Below are 27553 nucleotides of genomic sequence, written 5' to 3' on the forward strand. Positions count from 1 at the left end.
AGATCTTGAAGAGAGAGACCGTGTCTTGCCCATCTGTATTAGTAACGGACTAACTGCTGTAATAAGCAATTCCCAAATGTCGGTAGATTAACTCAATAGAGGTTCACGTTGAACTTGTCTAAACTTCAGTGTGGGTGTTTGGTGGGCCACCTCTTTTGTTGTGACTCAGAGACACAGGATCCTTCCGTTTTGTGGCTCCACCATCCCCTAGGGCCTCAGCATTCTCGGCAGGGTCCTCTTTATCAGAGTTTCTCAACGTTGGCACTGTTGACATTTGGGATGACTCTTTGCTCTGAACTCCTGTTTTGTGCATGGTAAGATGTTTAGCAATATCCCTGCCCTTTACCCAGTAGATATCAGTAGCACAGCTATCAGTTCCTCCCTCTACCTCTTGTAACAACCAAAACTGTCTCCAAACATTGTCTAATTGTCTAATATCCTCTGGGGGGGGGGTCATAATTGCCCCTTCTCCATTGGGAACCACTATTCTATACCCAGTTGGCAGACAGAGGAACAAAGGAGTATGGAGGGCTGCTTGGGACTTGTGTGTTTTATGAGCCAGGAAATGATAACATCATTTTCACCCACATTCTATGAATCATAATTTAGTCCATGGCCCCACCTGACTAAAAGAGAGGCTGAAAAATGGATTCTAGCTAATAGCTCAGAAAGAAAAGGATGCTGGGTTTGGGTAGTACATGGAAGCTTTGCCTCACCATCTTTGTAACACGAGCTAACACACATGCACACACATGCAGGAAGACAGGCGTGTACATACATGCACACATGTGCGTGCACATGTATGCGTGCACACAACCTATCAGAGTATCTTACACATAGTACTCCATCATTATATCTTTGAGGGAGGGAGGGAGGAAGGGGGAAACGCGGCAAGGGGAAGGCAAGGAGGGAAGCTGTAATCCTGAACTAGCAGATGAAAAGTCCAAGTCCTCCTTCTGGTTCTGCTCCAAAAAAAGGTATTAACTTTAAATCATTCCTTATCTCATATGGGTCTTCATTTCCTTCTCCACGAAATGAAGAATTTGGGCTAGAACCGCATTTCTTAAGATGTGTTTCAGGGACCATTAGTCTCTAGCACTATTGAGTAGTGGGGAAAAAAAAAAAAGAATATCTCAATATACTCTATACCATTCCTGTTAATACAATCCTCAATTGCATAGGGACCCTTCTGACGAATCCCTCATTAAAAAAACTTGTTTAACTCTATTTCACATGGTGTTTCCCAAACTTATTTTATTCTGTCAGTTATTTCTTGAACATCTGCTATGAGTAAGTCACTATTCTAGGTTCTGAGGATACGTGGTGTGAAAGATCAAGCCCCTGTCCTCATACAGAAGAACAGAAGGGTCAAGAGTTGTGTTTCCTAAACTTCTAAGTGTCACCCCCCCCATCCTTGCCACATCTGCATGCTACCAGAAATATTCTGTACTCAACATTTTTCTTCAAATGTGCTCACTTCAATACATTTATTTTATTTTATTTTTTCAATTTATTTATTTTTATTTATTTTTGGCTGTGTTGGGTCTTCGTTGCTGTGTGAGGGCTTTCTCTAGTTGTGGTGAGCGGGGGCTACTCTGTAATCGTGGTGTGCGGGCTTCTCATTGTCGTGGCTTCTCTTATTGCGGAGCGTGGGCTCTAGGCGCATGGGCTTCGGTCGTTGTGGCACGTGGACTCAGTAGTTGTGGCTCATAGGCTCTAGAGCGCAGGCTCAGTAGTTGTGGTGCAAGGGCTTAGTTGCTCCGCGGCATGTGGGATCTTCCCGGACCGGGGCACGAACCCGTGTCCCCTGCATCGGCAGGCGGACTCTCAAACACTCCACCACCAGGGAAGCCCCGACATTTTTTTTAAATGCTGGAAAAGAGGTCCCCAGGGAATTCCGTGGCGGTCCAGTGGTTAGGACTCTGCGGTTCCACCGCAGGGGACATGGGTTCAATCCCTGGTCGGGGAAGTAAGATCCCACAATCCGCCTGGTGCGGCCATAAAAAAAAGAATTAAAAAAAAGTCCCCAAACATGCTTAAGACATATAAATGGGGGCAGAATTCTGCCAAAAGTACATATACAGACACAATCAGGGCCGAGAGATAGTTAATTCCATATCACTGTTTTGAACAAAGTAAAGAATGCAACCCCTGCTTTTTTTTTTTTTTAATAAATTTATTTATTTTTGGCTGCATTGGGTCTTTGTTGCAGTGCGCAGGCTTCTCATTGTGGTGGCTTCTCTTGTTGCAGAGCACGGGCTCTAGGTGTGCGGGCTTCAGTAGTTGTGGCACGCGGGCTCAGTAGTTGTGGCTCGCGGGATCTAGAGCGCAGGTTCAGTAGTTGTGGCGCAAGGGCTCAGTTGCTGCGTGGCATGTGGGATCATCCCGGACCAGGGCTCGAACCAGTGTCCCCTGCATTGGCAGGTGGATTCTTAACCACTGCGTCACTGGGGAAGCCCTGGTTCCACTTGTTTAAATTTAAATTAAAATTTTAGAAAAGGAGGCTATTGAACCAGGTGACCCATTCTCTACGTCTACTTAATGGACTTCAAAATTGAGAAAAACTCGGAGGAAGGTGTCAAATGAACTCTTTATTTGGAGGACCTTTGAGTTACTGAAGTGTCCTGCTAGCAGGCAGAAGTAAGGAGGAATATATCTTTCCAGTTTCCCAGCACAGATCAGGGTCAGGAGGTGAGGGATGGAATCTAAACAGAGGGAACCTCCCTGAGCAGCCCAGGGCAGAGCCACGCAGAGGCAGGGGGCTCCCAGGAATGGCTTTGCGGGACCGGCTGAGCCGAGGATTTGGAAGAACCCATCCTCTCTCTCTGCATGATGTCATTTCGAGGGGGATTAATTCCCTGGGGGATCAGCTTGCTCTAAACCTTGATAATCCAGATTTGTGATTTAATTCAGTGGCCTGAGTATCTGACACAAGGAGAAGGAAGTAGGAGGCTAGAGAGGTAAAAACAGACTGTGCTACCAAGAAAACAGGGGGGGGGGGGGGGGGGGCGGTAATCTCACTTGGATGCCTCTTTAATTAACCAGTTCCCTGCCCAGTCTTATCAAGAACGCTGTTTCTAGCCTCACGATTGACATGCCTCCTTCTACTGAGAGAAAGAAACTGAGGAGATTTGAAGCAGTTGAAGCAAGAAGGGGGAATGGTAGACTCTGTGCTGAACTCTTTGAGTCTAACAGGGGAAAAGACGACTTTAACCCAGAGGAACTGCGGGAAGAGACTCTGGCAGTTTATAGGGATTTAGGATGACGTGAAGTCCAAAGATGTCATTAGTCTTTGGAATTTGGGGAGCGGCAACTAGACTGTTCTGTTCACATTTCCACACGCAGACTCTTCCGTCTTAAACCAGTTCCAGAGATGTAACTCCTACCCCATCTAACCCCTACGATAGCCAAAGCTATCGTTTCTAGTCTAACCTCAATCCATAGCGCTGCAATGCCAGTCTCCCACCCTCTCTCCTTTGAGGGCCCATGGGGATGTGGTCCTCCGCTAGGGCTTGATCCACGTTGACCAGGTGGAGAGTGACGTGGGATTCCAGAACCTCCTCAACGAGACATCATCTTCACAAACTCTGCAAAACCAAAATTTCTGGTGAGGCACCCCTTTGTTGGTTTTTTTTTTTCTTCATTTGCTTTTTAAAATAATTTTTTTATTGGAGTATAGTTGATTTACAATGTTGTGTTAGTTTCAGGTGTACAGCAAAGTGATTCAGTTATACATACAGATATATTCATTCTTTCTCAGATTGTTTTCCCTTTAGATTACTACAGAACATTGAGTAGAGTTCCCTGTGCTATGCAGTAGGTCCTTGTTGTTTATCTCTTTTATATATAGTAGTGTGTGTGTATGTTAATCCCAAGCTCCTGATTTATCCCTCCCCGCTCAGTGAGGTACCTATTTGTAAGAGTACCTGCCATTATTTTTTCCAGCCTTTACTATGTGTCAGGAACCACTGGTGATCTTTGGGAAATTAATAACCTGACCCCTCTATGCCTTGATTTCTTCATCTACAAAATGGGAATCATAGGATTGCTATTTACCTTCTATGATTTTTAAGATGGTTAAACAACAGAATGCTTAGAAGACACAGTCGGTGTTCAATAAATTGTCATTATGAGTCTCTGATTTCAACTTTTCAACCGATCTTGGAGGGGTAAGTACCGTTTCACAGATAAGCAAACCGAGGCTGGTGAGGTTGACCAACATGGCTGAGATCACGTGGATGGTGAATGGAGAACCCTGGAATGAACCCATGACTTTGCTAGGACTCAAAGTCAGGTGGACTTACTTATTGGTCCCACCCAGGTCTCGAGGCCCCTCTGTCCTTCCCTTGCCTGTGATTGGCCGGAGGAACTATTTCCTGAAACCATTGTACCTCTCCCAGATTTTCATTGATGCCTGCTCTGCACCTGAGCCTGGCTAGATCCAGCAGGCATCCATGCAACAAACGTCTACTAAGTTTCTATGCTGGGAATGTCACAGCAGAGATGGGTTAGAGAAGCTCCCTCTGCCCCACAGAAATTCACAACCCAGGAGGCAAATGTAACTCAAGGTCTGCAGTCATAACTTCCTTTGGAGAGGAAGAGAAAAATCCCTGTAAGTCTTCACAGCTAGGACTACTACACCACATAAGGATGAAGGGAAGCATCTTAGCAGAGGTTGCACTGGCATGAACTCCTGAGAGATGGATAGGATTTGAAAATGCATTGATAACACGGGAAAGGTGTGGTAAGTGGAAGGAACATCAGGGAGAAAGGAACAGAAGTTGGAGAACACAGAGCAGTACCAAGTGTACATCAGAGCATAAAAATTCAGAGAGTGGTTGTAGAAGATAGAGGCTGGGTGGGTGGGTAACTGGGGCAGCATCATGGATGCACTTGAATATCAGACTAAGAATTTGAACCAGAGAATGTCACGATGGGAACTTGACGTGCCCTATTGATGTCTCCCACAAAAATGATCCCCCCCCATCCGCTCAAGACTCCAATATTTCTCATTTATCCAATCACTCAAAACACATGTGCTGAGCTCTCTGCTAGGAATTGGGGTATAATGATGAAAGATTTAGTCTGTGGCCTCAGAAGGAAACAGGCAATCAACGATTGGAAGCTATTGTGATGTCACGTGCCAGTATCACTGCAGAGGCATGCGTGGGTGTTACCGGAGCACCGAGGGATCCCGAGCCTGGAAAGAAAGATGGGGCCCCAACCAGGGGCATAACTAAGACTTAGCCAGAGGAAAGAGGAAAGGGTTTTACAGACAGGACATGAGCAATGACAGCAAGGGGTCCTTAGTGCATGATTTCTTTTAGTTTTTCTCTAAAACTGGGGAGAAAGGTAGCATCTTTACTCCCATTTTGCGGATGTGAAAACTGACACTAAAAGAGAGGAAGCGACTAGGATAAGGACACATAGTTAGTAAGAGGTGATCCTGAATTTGAAACCCATGAATCTGACCCCAGCATCCCAGAGGCTAATCTCCTTCTGATGGGACATTTTTTTCCTATGATAAAGGCATCCAGGGAACAAAGAAGGGATGGGAGAGGTGGAGTAGGAATGGGCTTCTGGACAGGATGTTCCAAGGAGTGGCCAAGACAGAAACAAGGAGAGGTGAGAGGCACTGAGCTCTTGGAAATGACATGGGCAGAAAGGGATGAAACAAACACCTCCAAAATCTAACCCACCTCCTCCAACCTCAAACTGGGGGAAGAGTGAGAAAGGAATGGCCGACTTTCAAAAAAATCACACTGGGGAGATGGAGGTGGCTACCCCTATACAACATCACCTTCAAAGTCGACGGTGCCGTCTCCGTTAATGTCGGCTTCCTGGACAACCTCGGAGATCTCCTGGGGAGTGAGCTTGTCTCCCAGGAGCCTCTGCATGGCCTGCTGCAGCTCTCCCAGGGTGATCTCCCCGTCTCCATTGGCATCAAACTGAATTGGAGCACAGGGGATAATATTAGCAACAATGACCACAATAATAATAATAATAGCACTGTTTATTAATCACTTACTGTGAGTCAAGAACTCAGCTAAAGATAACCAACAAGGACCTACTGTATAGCACAGGGAACTATACTCAGTATCTTGTAATGACCTATAATGGAAGGGAATGAAAAAAAAAAGAATATATACATTTATATATTAAAACAAGAATATATACATTTATATATATATAAAACTGAATATATAGTTTTATATATATATAAATATATATATATAAATATATATATATATATATAAAAAACTGAATCACTTTACTGTATACCTGAAACTAACACGACATTGTAAATCATTGTAAATTTCACCGCTGTGGCCCTGGGTCCAATCCTGGTTGGGGAACTACAATCCCACAAGCCACGTGCTGTGGCCAAAACAAACAAACAAAACTCAGCTGAGAGCTTTTGCACGTTATCCTCTAAAAGCTCCTTGAAGGCAGGTTCAAGGAGTCTCGTTCCTTGCTCCATGCTTAGCCCTCTCTATGCTGCACACCTTTAACTAATCCACTAGAAAGTCTTAGAACATAAGTTCTATGTCCAAACGTATCTGGGAGCCAACTGCCCTTCTCCAGCTACATCGATGCTAACTAACCTGGTTCAAACCACGATCACCTTGTGCCTGATTATGGCGACAGCCTCCTACTTGGTCTTCCAGCTCCCACTGTGGTCCTACATAATCTGTCCTCCACACGTTGGGACTTGGCATTCGTGTTCATTTAAAACACCAATCAGATCTTGTCCCTCCCTGGCTTAAAGTCCTCCGGTGGCTTCCTATCCCACTCAGAAGAAACTCCTGACACCGCTCCGTGACTCGCAAACTGCTATGGGATGGGGTCCTGCCTTTAGCAACTCCTGTTTATTTCATGCTACTCTCTCTGGCTCATGCCTCTCCAAGTACTCCGGGCTTCTTGCTCTTCCTCAGACATGCCTTCCTGCCTTTCAGTGTTTGTACCTGCTGCTTTCTAATCCTGGGGTGTGATTTCCCCTAGAGCAGTGCATTGCCCGAAGGAAATACAATGTGAACCTCATGGGTAATTAAAATTTTTCTAACAGCCTCCTACCGCCACATACACAAATTTTAAGGGAACAAGTGAAATTAATTTTTTATAATTGATTTTACTTAATCTATCTAATATATCATTAAAAAAATTTTAAATGTAAGCAATTTAAAAATTGATTTAACCATGTAATCAATTTAAAAATTATTAATGAACTATGTTATATTCTTTTTTTTTCTGAGATCAAACCATTTTATTTACCCAGCGTCCTTCTCCTGGCTGGGATCTCTCCAGCTTCACAGTCACTGAAAAGCTGTTATATTCTTTTTATGTGTACTGGATTTCATAAGACTTAGTATAATACCATGCTAAGGACTTACTTAGTATGTCCTTAGCATGGTTAGTTAACACACCTACCCTCCAAAGATACTTAAACTAAGCTACTAAATCTTAATCCAGCGTGTATTTTATACTCACAGCACGTCTCAATTCAGACACTAAATGTTATCAGAAATAATAGAATATAACAGAAATAACATCAGAAACCTGCATGTAGGTTTCATGAAGTATATAGTTGAAAAGGTAGATTTGCATACCCAAGTTGTTCCAAATGAAAGTTTTCCGATAATTGCATTGAGTATTCATTTTTAGATTCAAGTGAATTGAAATTATATTCAATTGAATACAAATGGAAATTAATTTAATTGAAACTAATCAAAGTTAAATACAATTATGTGTATACAATGGAATATTACTCAGCCATAAAAACGAATGAAATAATGCCATTTGCAGCAACATGGATGGACCTAGAGATTATCATACTAAGTGAAGTAAGTCAGAAAGAGAAAGACAAATATCATATGATATCACTTATATGTGGAATCTAAAATACGACACAAATGAACATATCTATGAAACAAAAACAGACTCGAAGACACAGAGAACAGACTTGTGGTTGCCAAGGGGGAGGGGGTGGGGGAGGGAAGGATTGGGAGTTTGGGATTAGCAGGTGCAAACTGTTATATAAAGGATGGATAAACAAGGTCCTACTGTATAGCACGGGGAACAATATTCAATATTCTGTGATAAACCATAATGGAAAAGAATAGGAAAAGGAATGTCTATATATGTATAACTGAATCATTGTGCTGTACAGCAGAAATTAACACAACATTGTAAATCGACTATACTTCAATAAAATTTTTAAAAATTAAATACAATTAAAAATTCAGTTCCTCAGTCACACAAGCCACATTTCAGGCCAGCGGCTACCACTGTGGACAGAGCATTTTCATAATCACAGGAAGTTCTATTGGACGATGCAGCTCTAGATCTTTACATGAAGCTGAGACAGAAAACCACACAGCTAGTAGGCAGAGATCTTCCTGGGATTTGGACCCATGTTTGCCTGACTCCAGGGTGTCCCCTTCCCAACACTATACTCTTCTTTATTTTTGCCTCACATAGTTGAAAGCTGTCTGAGAGAGAAGAGCATTTTATCAATGAATCTAAGTGAATTTCAGCAAGCCCCTTACCCTCCCTGGATCTCATCTTTTTAAAGCATCCCTACAACAAGTAGTTTCAACCAGACGATGTCTTGCAGCTTCTTTCTGGGATCTCAAATTCTTGGATTCCCTCTTCCTATCACAGGCATGAGGATTAGAGGTTCTAGCATGTGTTTTGTAGATTGCAGGATCTTGGATAAGGCACGCAATTTCCATGAGCCTCAGTTTCCTCATATGTAGTATTGGGATACATGACTACTTACTCCTAATGTTACTTGTGAGGACAAAATTAGATGAAATAGGTAGAGGACCTTGTCCATTGCAGGTGCTTGAAATATGTTATTTTCCTTCCCTATAAATCCCACCATAGTTAGAAAAAATAACTGGTTTTGGTGGGTTTTGTCCGTGGTTAATGGCTAATCATAGACCTCTTGGGTCTCCCTCAACCACCTCCAACATTATGAAACTTACTTCCTTGAAAGCATCTCGCATCTCCTGGACACCAATCATCCCAGCTGTTTCTGCAAGCAATTTGGGGGCCATCAGCTCCACAAAATCGTCAAAATCTACACGGCCACCCACTGAGGACAGAAGAGGCAGGTCTAGTGAGATTCCATATACCCCCAACCCTCCATTACCTCACTTTGCCCTTCAACTCTGTTCAAGAAATAGATCTGCTCCGATCTCTCTGCCTTCTAAGAGCTTCCTTTCTTAGCCAGCTCATGCCCTCTTGTCCCTCTCATCTGAACAGGAGTGGATGGGGTGCCGTACGGTGGAAGTAACTGACTGTTGGTGTAACCTTGAGAAAATCTCTTAATTGGTTCAGATGTAGGTTCCCTCATCCGCAGATCTGGAGAAGGGAGAGTATGAATTAAATGAGCACTAAATCCCTTCCAGATATGAATACTATCACCTCCTTGAATTTAGCATTGTTTACCCAGTAACATGCCCAGAAGCAAACCCCGTAGCAATTTTATCCCAGCTTCGGTGACAAAATCAGCTTGTCTCTATCTAAAAACCCATCTTTTTTGTCACATTATTCACCAACATTAGGCTCCAACTCCAAGTTTGTTACCAGCATCAAATACAGCTCCAATGTTGCCCTCCACTGACGAATCTTAGTGGTGATAGTAATAACTTACATTTAATAAGCATTTACTAGAGGCTAAGTCTTTACCTGTATTAACATCTTTATCCCTTCCTTTCTACAATCCCACAAGGTAAGGAGTGATATCATCTTCACTGGGTGGATGGGGAAACTGAGACTCAAGAGTGGGGGTTAACTCCACTTCTTATATGACTACAATTAGTTAATAACAGAACTGGGACTTGAACCCAAATCTATCCCTAAAAGTCACGCTTTTAACCACTTCAAATGTTGCCTCCCTAAGTAGAGTCTGAACTGTTTCCTTCCAGACTTCTAGGCCCTCTTCCCTCCTCCCTATCTCCAACTCTACTCTCAACCTCCATATATCCTTCCCAATTCCACCCTTAGCCCTCCCCTAAACCCAGTCATTCCTCCCACCCCCTGGCCTCACAGTTCATGCGGATTTGCTGGCCCAGTTCAATCAGTTCCATCTCCGTGGGCATGTAACCCATTGTCCTCATGAGATTCCCCAAATCCTTACAAGAGATGAACCCATCTCGGTCCTTGTCAAACTCAAGAAATGCTTCCCGGAGCTCTGAAAGTTAAGAGAGAAGAACTTTGGGGAAGTTGAAACAGTCACTGGGGAAGAGTAGCATTGCTTGAAACTATCAATGAGGCACTGACTAAAGACTCCTCAAAAAAGAATACATTATAAAAATTTTTTAAAGGAGTGATGTATGAAATGTGTTAGCAAAAAGAATAGTTCCTGAGACCACTAAACGACAGCAGTGAAGTCCTTCACATTTTTGGGTGAAGTTATGGGAAACTTTGAAACTACCAAGAGAAAAAAACAACAAGTTTGGACTCATCCTAAAACTCAGGCATCATTTGTGGGTCTCTGAGACACTTGGGCATGGGGATGGTTTCTAAACACTTGGGGAAGTACTTAAACTGCCACAAAATCACAGTTGAGTGGGAAGAGAGTGTGATGTAAAATTTTCATGTCAAGGGGTTTATATTGAAATGCACAAAGGAACACAGAGCAGGCAAGTGGGTGGATGGCAAAGTGGGGGCATTTAGGGGAGAGAGCTTTACCTTCAATCTCATCTGGTCCCAGTGGTCTTTCCTAGAAAGGAATGCAGGGGGCAGGGGATTTGGAGAGAGGATCAGGGATCCACATTCACTTCTTGAAACACATCTCACCCTCATCCTTTCCTGTTTCTCTTCCCTTCTTGCTCCCGTCTACCCCTCTCACCTTCTTTCTCCCATCTCCTGACTCCCATTCCACGGCTATTTCTTCCTCCTGTTTTTCCTCACCCCTTCTCACTTCCTCTCTCCCATCCTTGAATCTTGGTCTCTCTCCTCCTGCCTTTCCCAAATAGACATCCATCCTGCTGTGCCGAAATGGGTCCTGGAGGCCACGGAATCCAATCCCCTTCTTCTCCAGATGAAGAAAGCCAGACTTAGAATCACAGCTCACATATTCAGTTTGCTGACTGTGCCAGGCTTCCACAATCATTTCATTTAAACTTCTTTGAGGTAGAGCCAAATATCATGCCCATCTTATTTAAGAGGAAGTCGAGGGACAGAGAGGTTAAGGAGACTGCCTGAGGTCACACAGCTCATAAGTGGCAGATCCCCTCCCAAAGTGGGGAGACGTTAAATCATTCCTTTGAGGTCATGCAGAAATTCAGGTGCGTTGAGAGCTGGGATTTGAATGCAGGTCTACTGGCTGCCAGGTCAGAATTCTTTCTACTACACCCCACTGGCTGTTTTTCCACCTGCCTCCATGGTTAGAATCCCTTGGCTGCGGGAGCTGTGTTCAGTGGCACCCAGGCACGATGATCACTGCCAGCATGACCAATTCCTAAAACCTTTCCTGTTGCCACCACCCACCCACTGGACATAACTGAAGGGTCAGGCTTGGGTACCTGGCACACCACCTGGAAAATTCCATCAACCCCTGGCCTCTGTCACCCCTTTTTTCCCTTTATCTTTGGAGATTTTCCCCCGGCTTCTCTTTCTTACTATCCCCTTCTCCCCAAATCTCTCTTAATCTTTCTCTCTCTCTCATGATCTTAAAAACTAACAATTAAAATCATGCCCGTTGGGGCTTCCCTGGTGGCGCAGTGGTTGGGAGTCCGCCTGCCGATGCAGGGGACGCGGGTTCGTGCCCTGGTCCGGGAGGATCCCACGTGCCGCGGAGCGGCTGGGCCCGTGAGCCATGGCCGCTGAGCCTGCGCGTCTGGAGCCTGTGCTCCGCAAAGGGAGAGGCCAAAACAGTGAGAGCCTCGCGTACCGCATAAAAAAAAAAAAAAAAAAAAAAATCATGCCCGTTGGAATCCAACAGACATGACTCTGCCACTTACTAATTGTATAAGCTTAAAGCAAGGGACTTCATGACTTAGAGCCTTAGTATCCAGTCTGTAAAATAGGGATGAAAGTATTATGAACCTCATGAGTCATTCTGAGGATTAAGTGACATCAGGACTGCAAAGCCCTATGCACAAGTCTTAGCTCACAGCGATGACTTAGTAAGTGGCATCTGGGCTTCCCTGGTGGCGCAGGGTTGAGAATCTGCCTGCTAATGCAGGGGACATGGGCTCGAGCCCTGGTCTGGGAGGATCCCACATGCCGCGGAGCAACTAGGTCCGTGAGCCACAACTACTGAGCCTGCGCGTCTGGAGCCTGTGCTCCGCAACAAGAGAGGCCACCATAGTGAGAGGCCCGCGCACCGCGATGAAGAGTGGCCCCCGCTTGCCACAACTAGAGAAAGCCCTCGCACGGAAACGAAGACCCAACACAGCCAAAAATAAATAAATTAATAAACTCCTACCCCCAACATCTTCTTTAAAAAAAAAAAAAAAAGTGGCATCTATTGTTATCAGCACCTCCAGCATCATCACCACCTTCATCACTATGGGAGTCAAAGAAAAGAATGATAATGATCATCAACAATGACATCATCCTAGTTCCCCTTTCCTTTTTCTTTTTCTTCTCCTTCATCTTCCACCTTTTCGTCCTGACTTCTGATTTCACCCTCACCCATCTTACTGACCCACGTGTCCCCATGATGCTCCCTGGAATTCTTCTACCTTCTCAGTTCATGCTCTCTCCACCTGCTCCCCTATTGTCCCTTCTCTTCCCCGCATCCCAACTCCCTTTGCCCTGCCCACCATCCTCCCTCACTGTCCCCTGACTCACCCGCTGTTTCTCAGCGATGCCTTTTCTTAAGAAGATGCAGGCGGGGCCCATGGGAAACTGCATGGAGGGTGCAGGGCAGAGCTCACCAGGCGCCAATCTCAAGACAGCTCCCCCCCTTCCTGTCCCCCGTGGCGGCTCAGCCTCCTTTCCTTCTCTACCACTCCTTTGCCAACTCTTCCTGCCTCTCTTGGCCTCTCCCTCGGTCACCTTGGCTCCCTTAGAGCTGTGTGACAGCTGGGTCAGAAATCCCTACTCGGGTTGGGGAGGGATCCCAGTTGTTCCTGCCTCCCCATCTGGCTTGAGAATGGAGGCGGAGACAGTGTCGGGCTCTGACCTTTTATCCCCAGAATAGAACTGGAAGGATAGTTTTGAAAATGAGGATTAGAGCAGAGGGCATCAATTCATACAATGTTTCAACAGGCACGTTGAGTGATCAGTCTAAGCCTGGCCTCTGCTGGCCTTCATGTGTGTGAAGATGGAGAGGACATCTGGCCTCCAGGAGCTCTAGGGTAAGCCAGGAATGTGTGTAAACGAGCGACGACCTGACTTCAGGAATAGACATGCACAGTGGCTCAGAGGGGGATATTTGCCCTTCCTCTTGCTCCTCTCTTCCCTTCCTTTCTTCCTGCATAGTTCAGGGGGGAGGGGCAAGGTAGCCATCCATGCCTTGGGCTCTGTCACACCGCCCAGCACAGACGTGGCACATTTCCATCACTGCAGAGTTCTACTGCAAGGCCCCGGTTTCGACAGTTGTGACACACTGTTACACGCTATCAAAGGGTGAGCTGTTATGGCTGAACCCCCAGAGCCCAGCACGGACACAGAGCAGGTGTTCAACAATTATTTATTGAAAAGAATGACAGAACCCCAAACCCCAGCTGAAACCATCCCCTCCCACACACACACCTGACTATCAAAACCCGCACCCGGCAACACCAGATTGCTGAGCACCTGAGGCGACGCCCCTGGGCCCCCTCCGCCCCCAGCCCCCGGGGAGAGCAGGGGGCCTAGTAGAAATCTTCCAGGTCGGAGTCTGGCTCTGCGCCTTGCTGGTTCTGAATCTGACTTTGCTTCCGGTACAGACAGGCCACCTGAAGTGAGAGGGTGGGTGGTGGGAGGGTCAGAAGCCCTGGGGCTGCCCCACCCCCTTCCATGCCAAGCCAGGCCAGAGCCCACCTTCTCCAAAAAGCAGGCCTGGCCGGGCAAGCCCACCCCTGGGCCAACCACCCACCCTCTACCGCGGGCCTCACCTGGGCACTGGTGGTGGCCTCCTCCGGCTTCTTGTCCTCACGGACGCAGATAAACCGAGGGAAGCGGAGGGAGATTCCCTTCTCGCTATCCACCTGTGGAGGCGAGGTGCGGTGGGTGGAGTGGTGATGGGAGCAGCAGTCCAGCCTGCTCCCCAGGCAGCAATTCCCCATCCAAAGTCTCCTCCCCACTCCTGCGCCTCTGGCCTGTTTCCTGATCCATACAATGGGGCTAAGCGATGGGTCGTTGTAAAAATTAAATATGGTCATTTAGTGCTTGGGGCCGCTCCCCGGAGCAGGAGCAGGAGCGTGTAAGAAACACAGGCAGCTGTGGCTGTGCTTTATGCTGTTGTTATTATTATTAGGGCCAAGAGGGGTGGATTCTAGAACCAGACTGTGAGGTTCAAATCCCAGCTCCCGACTCTCGAGAGCCTCGTGACCCTGGGCCAGTTACGCTCCCTGGGGCTCTATTTTCCCATCTGTAAAATGGGATGGTCAGTGTCTTGGTGAGGATGAGTGTGAACAAGTGACATGCCTGCTTCACCTAAATGCTCGATAAATGCTGTTCCCATCTCTTTATTACCAGGGGCCCCCGACTTCCCGAGACGGTGCAGGAGTGAGAAATTTCAAGAAGGAAACTAGATAAAAAGTATGAGCTTTGCCTTTACATGGAAGTCAGCTGCTAAGCAGAAAAGCACAAGCTAGCTTTTGAAGGATCAGAAAAAATCCCAAAGGGAGTATGCACTTTAAGATTTCCTGTTCCTCGGTCAACTCTATTTTAATTAAAAACAAAAAACAAAAAACCTCCAAATTGATGTTTCTAAGAATCCACAAAGAGAAAACAATATAATTTGCATTTTAACAATGTTATTAAGATTTGGGATATCTGTGGATTTTAGGGTTGAACACCTTGGTTGACAATAAGCTAAATTTTTATGCTAATAAAAGACATATCTGCAACAGTAAAAAAAAAAAAAAAAAATTCCTGATCTTCGGAAGGAGGATGCTAAGAGCTCTCCTAGTGATGGTGGGGGAGTGTTTCCCCGGGGACACTGATCCTCTAGCAGATGCGGAGGACAGAACCACCACGAGAGAAATTAGCCAAGGAATGTTAGAACTCGGTAGCGTGAAAACTGACTACAGTTGAGAAAGAAATGCAGTAGTGGACCTAAATGCTCAGCAGGAAGTATCCTAAATTTTTACTGAAAAGAACTGTTTTCAAAAATTACTTAAGAGCAGAATGTGAGATTATGATATTTAAGAAAGAGATTAAAAAAAATGATACCGATGAACTTATATACAAAACAGAAATAGACCCACAGACACAGAAAACAAACTTATGGTTTACCAAAGGGGGAAGGAGGGGTGAGGGATAAATTAGGAGTTTGGGATTAACGGATATACACTACTATATATAAAGTAGATAAACAATAAGAACGTACTATATAGCACAGAGAACTACTCAATATTTTGCAGTAACAAAGGGAAAAGAATCTGAAAAAGAATATATATATATAACTGAATTACTTTGCTGTACACCCTGAAACTAACACAACATGGTAAATCAACTATACTCCAATAAGAACATAAAATTAAAAAAATAAAAATAAAAAAAATTTTTAAATCAAAGAAAGCAATTTCACAGTTTTCTTTCTACTCCTGGGGAATTTCTTTTTTTTAATTTTTTAATAAGAGTTTGACCTCATTATCTGAAACCCAAATACAACGCAAGCTCCAGTCTTCCTAAGCATCACCCAGGAAGCTCAGACATGGGCTCCAAGATCCCCTCCCCCCGTTTCCCCACCCTCCCAGCTGGTTCCTTCGGAGGGTCTATTCCAGGGTCCCCCAGTTTACTCACCAGGCCCCGGGCAGCCGGGTAGATGGGGGAGAGGGAGAGGTCTGCGCACTTCACCTCCCACACGGCGCTGGGGTCCAGCCAGTGGTCAGGGGCCACGGCGCCGTCGGCCCGGACATAGGAGCGTGGAGCGGGCAGCACCAGGGCCTGCAGCCAGTGGCGGGAATAAGGGAGAGAGGGTCTTGGATCTCAAAGTCAAGGCTGAGGGGAGGGTTGCAGGGGCAGGACTGGAGAGTGAGGAAAGAGGGAGGAAGATGGAGGAAGGGGATAGATACAGATGCCCCTCCAAGTAAAAAGCTGGTGGTAGGTGGAGCTGGGGGGTGATGGGGGAAACGGGAGAAAGGAAGAAACGACAGAGACCCTGGGAGCTGAGACAAGAAATTAAAGGCAGAGAGAGTCAGAGAGAGGAACCAAGACCCAGAGACGGGGAGTCAGAGACCTAGAGGGGAGGGGGGACCAAGAATGGGACAGACAGGACCAGAGACACCAACACACAGGAAAGCCAGAGCACCCCCCAAATGCCTGGGACCAGGACAGCAAACACCGCGACGACTAGGGGCTCCACTGGCATACTAAGGGTGAACTCGGGGAACGAGCAACACGCCCTCCCTGAGCCTGTCTCGGGCGCGGCCGAGGCACTGAGCCCGGGGAGACGACGCTCCCTGACCGGAGGCTCTGGCCGGTAGCTGGCAGGGCTGGGACGGGAACTTGGACGTGCTGCACTACTCGGAAGCCAGCTCCGCAGTGCCAGCTCCGCAGTGCCGGGCCCGCGTCCCGAGCCTCCCGGAGGGCGAGAGCCCCAGGCACACACGGGGGTGGGGGCGGGGGGGCTCACCTGGAGGGTCTGGTGATGCTCCTCTAGCTCCTCGTCGCTGAAGCCCGTTCCGAGCTGCCAGGAGGATAGGGGAGTCAGAGGCTCCACGTGCTCCCAGCGCCCGGCCCCCGAGGCTGAGTCACACCCACTCCCTTCCCGCTTCTGCGGCCCCCCAGCTCCCGGCACCTTGCATATGGCCTGCAGTTCCTCGCTCTCCTCGTCGTAGGCGGCCAGCAGGAAGCCCCCGTACCGGCCGGCCCGCTTTCCCCGGCCCAGGTAGGCGCCGATCACCACGAGGTCCAGGGTGTCGCCCACGCCATCCAGGTAGTCCTTCTTCAGCTGGGAGGAGGGAAGGTGGGGGGTGAGGGTGGGACGCTCGGGTGTGGCTCCCACCGCTGGAGCTTAAGCAGAGGCGCGAGGAGGGGCTGGGTGAGAAGACCCATGACAGTCACCGAGAGGAGACTGGACGCGGAACAGGTTTCTAGGCTGCAAGGGCTGATGAGAAAGAGGGGACTCAAATGCGAAGGAGGCAGGATCGAGGGGACAGGTCAGGTGGGGAGACCCCAGGGGTCACCCCGGAACCCCCCTCCGTTCGACATGGAGGCGCATTCCACTCCTTCACACAGAGAACATTTATCCATTCATTCCAAAGACATCAATTAAGTGCCAACTGTGTGCCAGGCAGGAGCCCAGCCGTGGGGATGCAACAGCGAGTATTTCTTGACACTGGCAAGGTTTGTACCTGCACAGCCGCTTACAGCTTAGTGGGGGCGGGACAGACCATAAACAGCTAAAAAACACACAGGGAGGGATTTCCCTGGTGGTCCAGGGTAAGACTCCGCGCTCCCAATGCAGGGGGCCCAGGTTCGATTCCCGGTCAGGGAACTAGATCCCGCAGGCAGGCCGCAACGAAGATCCCATGTGCCGCAACTAAGACCTGAGCAGCCAAAATAAGTAAATATTTAAAAAAACAAACAAACAAAAAAACACACACAGGGAAACCCTGTCCACAGGCTCCGCCAGCTCACCGCCCGGCTATCTCCCGCTTGGGTCTCCTGGCCCCCTCCTCACTGCTGCCTCTCTGCTCAAGCTCCCATCACCTCTTACCGGACAGCTGCCTTCCGCCTGCCTGCTCCCACTTCTGCCCAGCACCCCCACACCCGTCCACCACCCACGGAGCGGCCGGAGGACTTGTGCCAAACGACAGTCAGACCAGGTGACTCCCCCTTAAAACCTCCACTGGCTTCCTGAAACCCCTGGAGGAAAACCCAGTTTTACCACCCAGTGCTGGGTGATCTGGGACCCACTCTCTGCCCTGACCTCACCTCACGCCTCGATGGTCCGCGACCCCTGCACACACCAAGCTTGTCCTACCCCAGGGCCTCTGCACTTGCTGCCCGCGCCCAACCCCCACCTACATGCTCCACCCCTGATCTTCACATGACCGACCACTTCCTATCATCCATGTCTCGACCCAAACACTGCCTCTGGAAAGGCTTTCCCCAATCACCCGAAGTACTGCAGACCCTCCCTGGCCCCAAGTGGACTTGCTTTCTTCATAGCACTCATCACTCTCCGACTTTACCCCGTTTGCATCCTGGCTGACTTCCTCGCGGAAGGCAAGCTCAGAGGGAACAGAAAGCTCCTTGGGCTCCCTCACCCCCACATCTGGGGTGCCTAGCCGGGCGGTTCTCCACCAGTCCTTGGTGAATTTGCTCGTGCCGACTCACTAGGGGAGCAGAGCCGAGGCTGGCTGCAGTGAGAGGCAGGAGGGACTGAGCAAAGGGCTCTGGGGCTCAAATGGGGTGGATGTGGGGACTGGGCATGGACCACCCAGCAGGGGCAGGCTTCCGGTCCCCAGCTCAGCAACAAAGGGGGGCGGGGGCAGGCGGCACCTTGAGCCAGTTGTGCGACCTCTTGGCGATCTCGTAGGTGGCGTCCACATCCAGGGTCTTCACCATCAGCCCCTCGCAGGAGTCTGGGGGACACATGAGAGCCGTGTGAAGCCCCGGCTCACAGCCTCACAACAGACGCAGGCAGGGTTCTGGTCCAGTCGTCCAGGGTGGGGCTGGGATGGGTGCAGATCTTGGGGGGTGGGCGGAAGGGGCGCAGACCTTGGCGGATGCCCTCACCTTTCACCGACTGCTCCAAGAACTCGGCGATCTGGTCCGTGTCCTTGGTGTCCAGAGAGGTGGCAAAGACAAACTCGCCCTCCGTCTCCACGAAGTTCTCCCGGAGCAGCTGCCGGCGTCGGGAAAGGGGCTCACGTACCAGGGACTGTGGGGCAGGATGAGAGAGATGGGGCATCATCATGGAAATAAAGAGAAGAAACCCTGACCTCGGGAGAAGCAGGAAGCAGATGGGTCACATGTCATCATGTGGCTTATGGAAACGAGTGGGAAGAGGGGCATTATTTTATATTTTTGCCAATTCTCTAATGTCTGGCTTAACAGAGGCTGGATTCTCACATCTGCTTCTGCATTCGGACGGCTACAAAATGTCGTTCAGGTTGCAGGACAGGAAGAAAATACCCCTCACACAGATGCTGGGAAAGGGAGGGCCTTACAGTCCACATTTTGAGAACCACTGCCCGAGTGTGGCCTCCGGGCTCAGTGATGAAACTCTAACCGCTGGCTCCCAAGCTCTCCCCCATCACCTCAAGTCATGCCCCAGCTGACCCGGACACGATGCCAGAACTCACCTCTCCATTGAGGTAGATGAGGTCGAAGGCGTACAGACACACCTGCACCTGGATCTCTGCCGCGTCCACCTCCTGGGTCAGGGCAAGATGGAGACCAGGAGCGGGGGAAGGTGAGACGGGGCCCAGTTGGGTCCCTTCCCATTATGCCCGAGGCAGACACCCCTGTCACCTGCCATCCCCCCCTTCTCCCCAGCCAGCAGGCCGCACACCTGTGAGGGCATCAATGCTGCCAGCCACACGCACTGAATTGGGATGGCTCTTGGCTAATCCCAACCACCTCATTCACCACTGCTAGGTATTTGCTCTCCCAGCCTCCCTCGCAGCTAATGGGGGTGACATGACACAACTCTGGCCAATGAGAGTAAAGAAGATTGCTGGGGTGCAGGTTGTGGGGGCTCCTAGAACAGATCTTTCATAATAAAACAGATGTTGGAAAAGAGGCCTTCCCTCCTTCCAACTTGGCATGCTGGAATAAGAATGTGATGGCTGGAGCTGTGGCAGCCACACTGCAAAAGGCTGAGAGAACTACAACCCAACTGATAGCTGTGTCTCTCCGGGATTGCACAGGACTGGGTGGAAGATGAGGGCAGGCGGTGGAGGGGCGGGCAGAGGCTACCTTGCGTTTGCGGGTGGTGAGCACTTGGAATGGCTGGATCTGCTTCTTTTCCCGGTCCCAAGCCACAGCTTCCGCGTCCAGGATGAAGGATGTGACTGATGGGAGTTTAATCTGAAAGGTGAAGAGGGGGACCCAGGACTGGTGAGAAGTGGCGGATGAGGCCAAAAGACAGACGCAGGGAAACAAATATCTTTTTCCTTCTGCAGCTCTGAAGATCCACTGACAAACTGATGTCAACCTTAAAAAGACACATGTGAACACAGACCCCTTCTCTTGTTCCCCACTGAGAGGGGAAAAAAACCTGTTTTCTGAGGACTTACTATTTGGTCCCACAAGCTGGAAACCAAGGAGCCTTTGTCATCTTCCTCTTCCTCCCACTTCACACTCAATTACCCCGTGAACTTGTCCGATTCCGCTCTGAAACTGCTAAGCTGTCCACCTGTCACCACTTTGCTGAGCCCAGTCCAGCCTAAGCCACAGCATCCTACTGGTCTCCCCGCTCCTGCACTGACCCCATCCAATCCACTCTCCTCACAGCAGCCAGGCTGCTCTTGGCAAACCCCAAATCTGATCACTTCTCATCCCTGCTAAAAACCACCCCACAGCTCCCCAAAGCTGTGGGACCTCTCCTTGGTCAGCCCGTGGCCCTTCCTCGCCTCACCTGTCCCCCTCAGACTCACGCTCTGTACCCCAATGCACTAGCCTTTCTGTTTCTTGAATGGGCTGTGCCCCTCCAACCACCGGGCCTTTGCAAATGCTGTTTACTCTAGAATCTGCACGACTCCAGGGGCACCATTCCCACTGTACCCTGGGCTGTGCTTGGTGATGGCCTCGCTTTCCTGACACCAAGTCTAAGTCTTATTCTTTTAAAGGCTCCAATGAATGCTGGACCTTTTCTTCGGCGCCCGATCTCTGAGTGTACTCATAGAGGCAGCAGCGGGACTCTGATGAAGATCTGCCTGCCCCGCCGTCTCTGTTAAAGCCCCAGCCTCCAGCACAGGGCTCAGCACAGGGCAGTCGCCCAACAAATACTTGTTGAATGAATAAGCGAAAGAAGCCAGATACAAAAGACCCTGTACTATCACCACGTATCTGGAGCTCTAGCAGAGGCAAAAACGAACCTGTCCCAGCGAAAAAGCAGATCAGTGGCTGTTGCCTCAGGAGATGGCTGATGGGAGTGGGGACAGGGGCCTACTTGGCATGGGGCATGGGGAAACTTTCTGGAGTGACGAAAACACGGAAACGTTTTACATACTGATTATGTGGCTGTATGAACTTGTCAAAAACTCTTCAAACTCTATCAGAACATTTTACAAAGCTACACCTTAAGCTGGTTTAAAACAACAGTGCTTGGCATGTACCAGGAACTCCTTTAATGCCTGTGCCGTATACTGTTACTTCTGTCCTGCTGCTTTAGGAAAGAGCAAGTTTCCTTATTAATTAGGGAAGGCAGGAGAATGGCCCTCTGACTCCTAAAAAAGGCCCCAAACCGCCCCCTTGAGGGCAGAGACGTCCCCGGCTCCAGGGCCTTCGAGACCCAGCCCTAGTTAGGCTGTGGGGCCAGTCTGCAGGCTGCCTTCACCCTCATCCCAAACCCTCTCCCTGTCAGAGAGCAAGATTCTGGCTTCCCCAGCCTCTGCTGCACCAGAGTGGCCATGGTAACCAGTGCTGGACAAGGACCCCCATGCTGGAGTCAGCCGGGGGTGGTAGGAGGTACCCGGAAAAGCACTAACTTTGTGGGAAGGGACAGAAGCTGGAACCCCTTTCCTGACTGTCTGGAAGCGTGGTGGCTACTTGGAGACCATAGGGGACAGGCTCTGGGATGAAATGGAACCAGCCAAGGACAGTAGAGGACAGAGGACCAAGCTGGGTTTGGGAGGACCCTGGTGCTCAGCTGAGCCAGCCTAGGGCCACCCGCCTTCAGATTTGAGAAGAAAATAACATCTGCAGCTGTTCCATTATTTGCAGCCCAACACACTCCAATCTCCTTCCCATCAACCCCTGCTGTGCCGAGCTGGCCTGGCTGGGCCTCAGTTCCCTGCACCCGTAAGTGCAGCCCTGCCCCCATGTGAGTGAGAGGCAGCGGCAGGTGCCCACCTTGTGGATGCGGCTGATGATATCAGGGTACCTTCCGGTATTGTCCTCCTGATTCCTGCTGAAGATCTTCACCTCCCCGCCTTCCAAAACGTGGATCTGCCACAGTGGGGGAGCGGAGAGGGACTCAGGGCCGGGTCTGCCCCCAGGGGCCCCTCCTTTCTCTTCTTCACCCCACTTTCATTGGCAGACGGTTCCAGAAGCTCTGGAGGAGGTACTGGTGCAGAGACCTGAGTGAATCCTCTCCTTGGTTCAAACAGCACCTCCCAGCCCTGTGTGTGGAAGTCCCCGCCCTCCTCCAATCCCTACCCTCCTCCCCCTGCAAGCACAGGCACTGACCCTGCGTGTATGTGTTGATCTGTCTGGATGTTGTTAGGCCGTAAACATCATTCTGGGTTTTATGATTTTAATTTATTCATTTTACTACGTCTGGGCCACGGTCCTTGAGTAGTGCTACATATGTGCCACCTAACACGTATATTACCCCAAGAAATAGTAGTGTGTGTATGATGTAATATATGATTTTAAATATATGTATGTATTTTTTAAAATCACTGTCACTATGGTAACTCATTTTGTTCATTTTCTTCTCGGCACTGTATTTCAAAGATCCATCTGCGTTGTTAAGCGTCTACTGAATCCACCGTGTGTAGCCTCCTCAAGGCACCACAGGGTGGCGCCCACCAAGCTCGCTTATCCATCCCCAGGTGAGGATCAGGGTGGAGCCGGCCCCAACTCCCCCCAAGACAGAAGAGCCACAGGGAGCATCCTTACAGCCCAGACCAAGGACATCTCCGGCCCTGGGAGGCACCCGTTACATTAATACACCCACCAACACGGCACGAGTGCAGCCAACGCTGCTTGAGCTCCCACTGCCGTGGGTCAGGACTGTGACGGTATCATCAAAACTGATTCTCAGAGAAACCAGTCAGGTGTCTATGAGCGCGGATTGCCCGGAGATGGGAACTACAGCCCCGAGAGATGCGCACGACCAGATGGCTTGGAACTCAGGTCTGAGGGACCCCATGGCCCTGCTCGACGGCATGCCCCTTTCTGCAGAAGGGATGTGTCCACCCCCTTACCTGTGCCCTCTGCCCATCGTATTTGTACTCGCAGGTGAAAGCTGCCTCCTCAAAGCGCCTCAGGACCTCGCTGACGCCCCGCGTTGGGTGGGCCAACATTGGTTTCAGGGGGACCCCTGGGGGGGTTGCGATGAGAGTGAGGTCAGGTAGGCGGGGTGGGGGGGCACATTAGGGTGACAACCTCAGGATGACGAAGTGATGAGACAGAGGGAACCTGGGTGGCTGAGCCCTGGAGTGCCGCACAGCCCCTCCCTGGCCTCCTGCCTCCCTCTGGACTCTTACGTACAAGAAAACAAGAGTCTGTCTGCCTGCCTGCCTTGCCTTTTGGGGTATCTCCGGTGTAGCAGCTCTAACACAGAAGCGGGAAGTCCGAGCAGAAAAAGAATGGCTTTTGGCACAGGGGACAGGACTGACTTTGGAGGAGAGGGTCCTGCGGCTTCTGAGACGGGTGCGCTCTGGGCAGCGGGCCCTCCCATGGCCGCCCTGGAGGGCAGAAGCCAAGGCCAGGTGGAGGGAGTGGAGCCGGAAGGCGGCCAGCCCAGCGCCTGGGGCCCAGGGTGAGGCTATAGACCGACTCCAGAGGGGCCCGTGGGGCTGGTACCTGGGCTCAGCCTGCAGTGCTCCGGGAGCCGCTCCACACCGTGCTCCAGCAACACGGGGACGATCCGGTCCAGGTCGGGCACCTCGCTGGGGTGGGGGGTGAGAACAAGGTGGGGCATGTGTTTCTAGAACTCTGCTCTCTGGCTACAAGATCCACCTCTGCCTGCCACCTGGCTCCAGGGCCTACTCCTGCCTATCCCCGACTCCCCTGTCGCCCTGTTTCTGTCGCAGTCCTCCCTCAGTGTCACTATATATCACTCTGACTCTGTCTGCCTCGAGCCGGGCCCGCCATCACTCCCGTCTGTCATCATGAGATGAGCGATCCTCTACCTGGGCTACATGTCACAGCCACTCAAGGATGTGTTCAAAAAAGTGTTTCTTCAAGGCCAGCCTCCACTTGCAAAGATTCTGATTTAACTAGCCTGGGCAGGCCTGAGAGCGACAGTCTGTAGGTGCCCACGCAGGGGCAGAGTTAAGGCTGCCGCCCTGGCCCCAGAGGCTCTGCAGGGCTTGTCTGTCTTGTGTATCCAGCACCCAAGGGGCCTGGCTCAGAGCAGGTGCCCCGTGGGCATTTGTGGAATGGCTCGTTTGCCCTCCTGCCGCTGACACTCCATCTGGGCTGTCACCGTCCCGCTGTGGCCAGCCCTGGGTCGGTAGCTAGCCAGGTCCCTCCATGTGGCTCTCTCTGGAGCCCTCACCATCACTCCACAGACCTCCTCTCCGTGACTGTCACGACCACTCACTGTGCGTCAGTCACTAGCCCCCATCTGGGGCTCTCGTGGCCTTTCCACATGCGCAGTCCTGTTTGGAACTTGAAAACCTCTTGATACCTCCTCCTCTTCTCTGTGTCTGCATCTCTCCCTGTCCCTGTGTCACTGACCCTTCACTGTTGGCCATCTTCCCAATCTCTGTCACCATCCCTGTGCCCAGCACCAGTCTCGTCTGGATCACCACCCAGTGCTCTGTCACTAGCCCTGTGATGGTCACGGATGCTTGCTGGCTGCTGGCCCCTCCCACTTCACCCATGACCCCTCGGGCCCTTCCCACCGCCCCCCTCTGGCTCCCCCCACCCCCCTCGCTCTGCCCAGGGCCCCTGGAACTCACCAGAACGTCTGCTTCAGGATCATGCCTTGCTCCTCCAGCCATGTCTTTCTGGCCTCTGCTGTCTTGCCCTTCCCAGCATCCACCACGGCTGGGGGGAATTCTAAGACAAGCCCCAGCAGAAGAGACTTTGGGATGGGCCCAACCCCGCTCAGCCACCCGAGTCCACGGTGGGTGGTGGCGCCGGGGATGGTGTCCGCAGGGGAGAGAAGCCTGGAGTGGCAGTGGGAGGTGGGAACCACGTGTAGGGGTGGGCGTGGGCATGGACTTCTGACAAGGAGAAGGGCAGCCAGGTTAACTGGAGTGTGGGCATGGGGCCGGCCACGGGGGCTCACCTTGACCTGGCGGGGTGAGGCTCACGGCCTGGGCGAGGGCCGCCAGCACTGACTGCTCTGCCAGCCCGAGGCGCAGCCGTCCACTCAGGGCTCTGGGGAGACAGCAGGTAACGGGGAGTGGGCTTGTCCGTATCTGTCCGACCTCGCCCTCTACCCCTTGCTCCTCTCTCCTCCAGTCTCCCCAACCTCGACCCCCTCCTCAAAACCAGAGCAACCTCCAGAGCCGGAAGTGACCTGAGATCACACAGCCTCGCTTAACAGAGGAGGAAATAGGCCGGCCAGTAACCACCATGACTGCTGGCAGCGCCTGCGGACAGAACTAGGGGCCTTGCAGGCGTCTCTGCCTCTCTCCTCAGCTGCCCTCTGAGAAACTGGAGTGGCTCGGGGAAGGTGGGGCAGGGCCAGAGCTGGGCCTGGAACTGGAAGGCAGCCTGCCCCAGGGATGCCAGAGTGTGATGGTCAGGAACCTGTCCCCGCCACATGCCTTGCTTTGAGCCAGCAACCTCAGGCAGGAAGCTTCACCTCCCTGTGCCTCCATCTCCCCTTCTGTAAACTGGGGTGAGGCTAACAGGGCCCACCTTCAAGAGCCGCAGGGAGGAAGAAAGCACGTGGCATGGGGCAGGGTACCCAAGAAACACTCCAACGACTATGTCGGACAAATACTTCAAGGATGGCTACCACTTGGCTACCTTGCTTACCGTCCCCACTCAGGCCAAGGCAGACATCACTAATCAAGCGCGGCACTCTTCACCCACGAGCCCCCACCCTTTTCCAGGCAGTGCTACTGAGAAGAGGAGCCAGCTGTGAAAGGAAACCTATGTTCCCATCCCGCCCCCTCAGGGCCCAGGCTCCTCTCTCACGCTGTTCTCATCCAAGGGCGGTCGGGGCACTAGCAGTGATACAGCTGCCAGTCCCTCTCCACCTTCACCTCTCCCCACCCTCACAGGCCCCCATACTCACCTGGCGATGAATCGTGCTTCTGAGTGGCGGCAGGCCACAAAGAGGCCTTTGATGACGTCCATCTTCTTGGCTGTGGACTGAAAATATGGGGGAAGGGCAGTCAGTGCCTGGGGTGAAAGGAGGGGAGGGGACCACACCTCCCCACCAACCATGCTGCCTGGGGAGCTGCCACTCTTGGAATACCTGCCGCCTTCCCCCCCCTCGCTCCCCCATCCCATGACCACGCGCTCACAGCGCGGTGAAAAGCTCGCTCTCTTCTTGCCTCCCACCCTAGCTTTGCTCAGCACGTGTTTATGGAGCCGTGTCCCACGGCCCGCACTAGATCAGGGCTAGACTCTCAGGAAGAGGTTCCCTCGGTCTTGAGAGCAGCAGAAGGAAAGGAAGCTCTGATCTCACAAGCAGGACCAAGGCGATCCAGCCCTGAACAGTCTAACCAGAGCCTTTTGGGTCCCCAGGGGCAAAGGGTCTGGAGAGGGGGTGAGCCGCCTGCCCACTCACAGCGCTGCCGGCCAGCTGCGCGATGTCCCGGAACTTGGTGAAGACGCCGGAGGCGGTGAGGGCGGGTGGGGGCAGCATGAGCCTCTGGGTGCTGCGGCTGCTCTCGGCCACCAGCCCCACGTCGCCCTTCTCGGCCGCCTCGGCCCGGACCGACTCGAGCTGCCGGCCTTGGGGGGCGGAGAGAGAGGGTGCTGAGGGCAAGGAGAGGTGTGGCCACACGGCTCCCGGCTCCAGGCGGCCTGGATGATGAACCCGTCTACACCAGAGGGGATGTCTGGGGTGGTGTCATCAGTGTGTAGATGGGACTTAAAGCCTTGGGGTGGAATGCGATCACCAGGGGAGCAAGTGTAGACGGAGAAGGCGGCCAAGGGACCCTCTGCCTGTCCTCCAGTTGCTCACTAACATCCTCTGGCAGAGCCCAATGGGCCTTTGCTTGTTTTCTGTCACCTTATCCTTTTGAAGTCATCAATTTAAATACAGTGGAGGTGCTCTGGCCTTACTTATTGTCTAGGCTGGGTCCCATGGACACCCCTTGCTGTAAGAGTAGGCAGCTGGACCCCTATGTTCATAGCAACACTAGTCACAATAACTAAAACATGGAAACAACCTAAATGTCCATCAACAGATGAAGGGATAAAGATGTGGCACATACATACAGTGGGGTACTACTCAACCATATAAAAAGGACGAAATAGTGCCCTTTGCAGCAACGTGGATGCAGCTAGTGAAGTCAGACAGAGAAAGACAAATACCATATGATATCACCTATACGCGGAATCTAAAACATGACACACATGAACTTATCTACGAAACAGAAACAGACTGACACAGAGAACAGACTTG

The 27553-nt window shown here is 50.8% G+C and overlaps 2 protein-coding genes across 4 annotated transcripts in view; both read right to left on the reverse strand.

The window, feature by feature from the left end:
• Positions 1 to 2451: 2451 nt before the first annotated feature.
• Positions 2452 to 13523, reverse strand: CABP5 (calcium binding protein 5). 2 transcript variants are annotated; one of them, XM_027080024.1, is made up of 7 exons: positions 12808 to 13523; positions 12440 to 12520; positions 10699 to 10729; positions 10055 to 10198; positions 8988 to 9097; positions 5801 to 5948; positions 3809 to 5200 (listed from the first exon to the last, which is right to left on the reverse strand). In XM_027080024.1, the coding sequence occupies exons 2-7, from the start codon at positions 12476 to 12478 to the stop codon at positions 5112 to 5114; spliced, it is 561 nt and encodes a 186-aa protein (XP_026935825.1). In that variant the 5' UTR covers positions 12479 to 12520; positions 12808 to 13523; the 3' UTR covers positions 3809 to 5111. The 2 variants fall into 2 exon arrangements, with proteins under 2 accessions (XP_026935826.1, XP_026935825.1); XM_027080025.1 differs by lacking the exons at positions 3809 to 5200; positions 12440 to 12520 and adding an exon at positions 2452 to 3587.
• A 111-nt stretch (positions 13524 to 13634) lies between these two features.
• The window catches only part of LIG1 (DNA ligase 1), a 41676-nt gene continuing 27757 nt past the window's right edge, over positions 13635 to 27553 (reverse strand). For both annotated transcript variants that reach the window (XM_027080022.1, XM_027080023.1), the window contains 16 exons: positions 26711 to 26877; positions 26213 to 26289; positions 25253 to 25344; positions 24921 to 25020; positions 23818 to 23903; positions 23217 to 23332; positions 22138 to 22233; positions 20041 to 20151; positions 19425 to 19496; positions 18856 to 19000; positions 18619 to 18701; positions 16910 to 17062; positions 16745 to 16798; positions 15913 to 16056; positions 14058 to 14150; positions 13635 to 13898 (listed from right to left, as the gene is read on the reverse strand). In XM_027080022.1, coding sequence (XP_026935823.1) covers positions 13815 to 13898; positions 14058 to 14150; positions 15913 to 16056; positions 16745 to 16798; positions 16910 to 17062; positions 18619 to 18701; positions 18856 to 19000; positions 19425 to 19496; positions 20041 to 20151; positions 22138 to 22233; positions 23217 to 23332; positions 23818 to 23903; positions 24921 to 25020; positions 25253 to 25344; positions 26213 to 26289; positions 26711 to 26877 — 1673 coding nt within the window. In that variant the 3' untranslated portion in view covers positions 13635 to 13814. The remainder of the gene's footprint in view (positions 13899 to 14057; positions 14151 to 15912; positions 16057 to 16744; positions 16799 to 16909; positions 17063 to 18618; positions 18702 to 18855; positions 19001 to 19424; positions 19497 to 20040; positions 20152 to 22137; positions 22234 to 23216; positions 23333 to 23817; positions 23904 to 24920; positions 25021 to 25252; positions 25345 to 26212; positions 26290 to 26710; positions 26878 to 27553) is intronic.

Source organism: Aethalodelphis obliquidens, unplaced genomic scaffold (genome assembly GCF_003676395.1).
Source record: "Aethalodelphis obliquidens isolate GAN/ISIS:26980383/991018 unplaced genomic scaffold, ASM367639v1 scaffold43, whole genome shotgun sequence".
Classification (NCBI taxonomy): Eukaryota; Metazoa; Chordata; class Mammalia; order Artiodactyla; family Delphinidae; genus Aethalodelphis; species Aethalodelphis obliquidens.

Excerpts from the sequence above, each read along its gene's own strand:
- CABP5 (XM_027080024.1), bottom strand. The coding sequence starts at position 12,478 with ATGCCACTTTTTTTTTTTTTTTTAAAGAAGATGTTGGGG. Across the intron at positions 10,730-12,439 it reads TTTTAAAGAAGATGTTGGGG|GAAAGACCACTGGGACCAGA; the intron begins GTAGGAGTTTAT and ends ATTCCTTTCTAG. Across the intron at positions 9,098-10,054 it reads CCAGCAAATCCGCATGAACT|TGGGTGGCCGTGTAGATTTT; the intron begins GTGAGGCCAGGG and ends TTCTGTCCTCAG.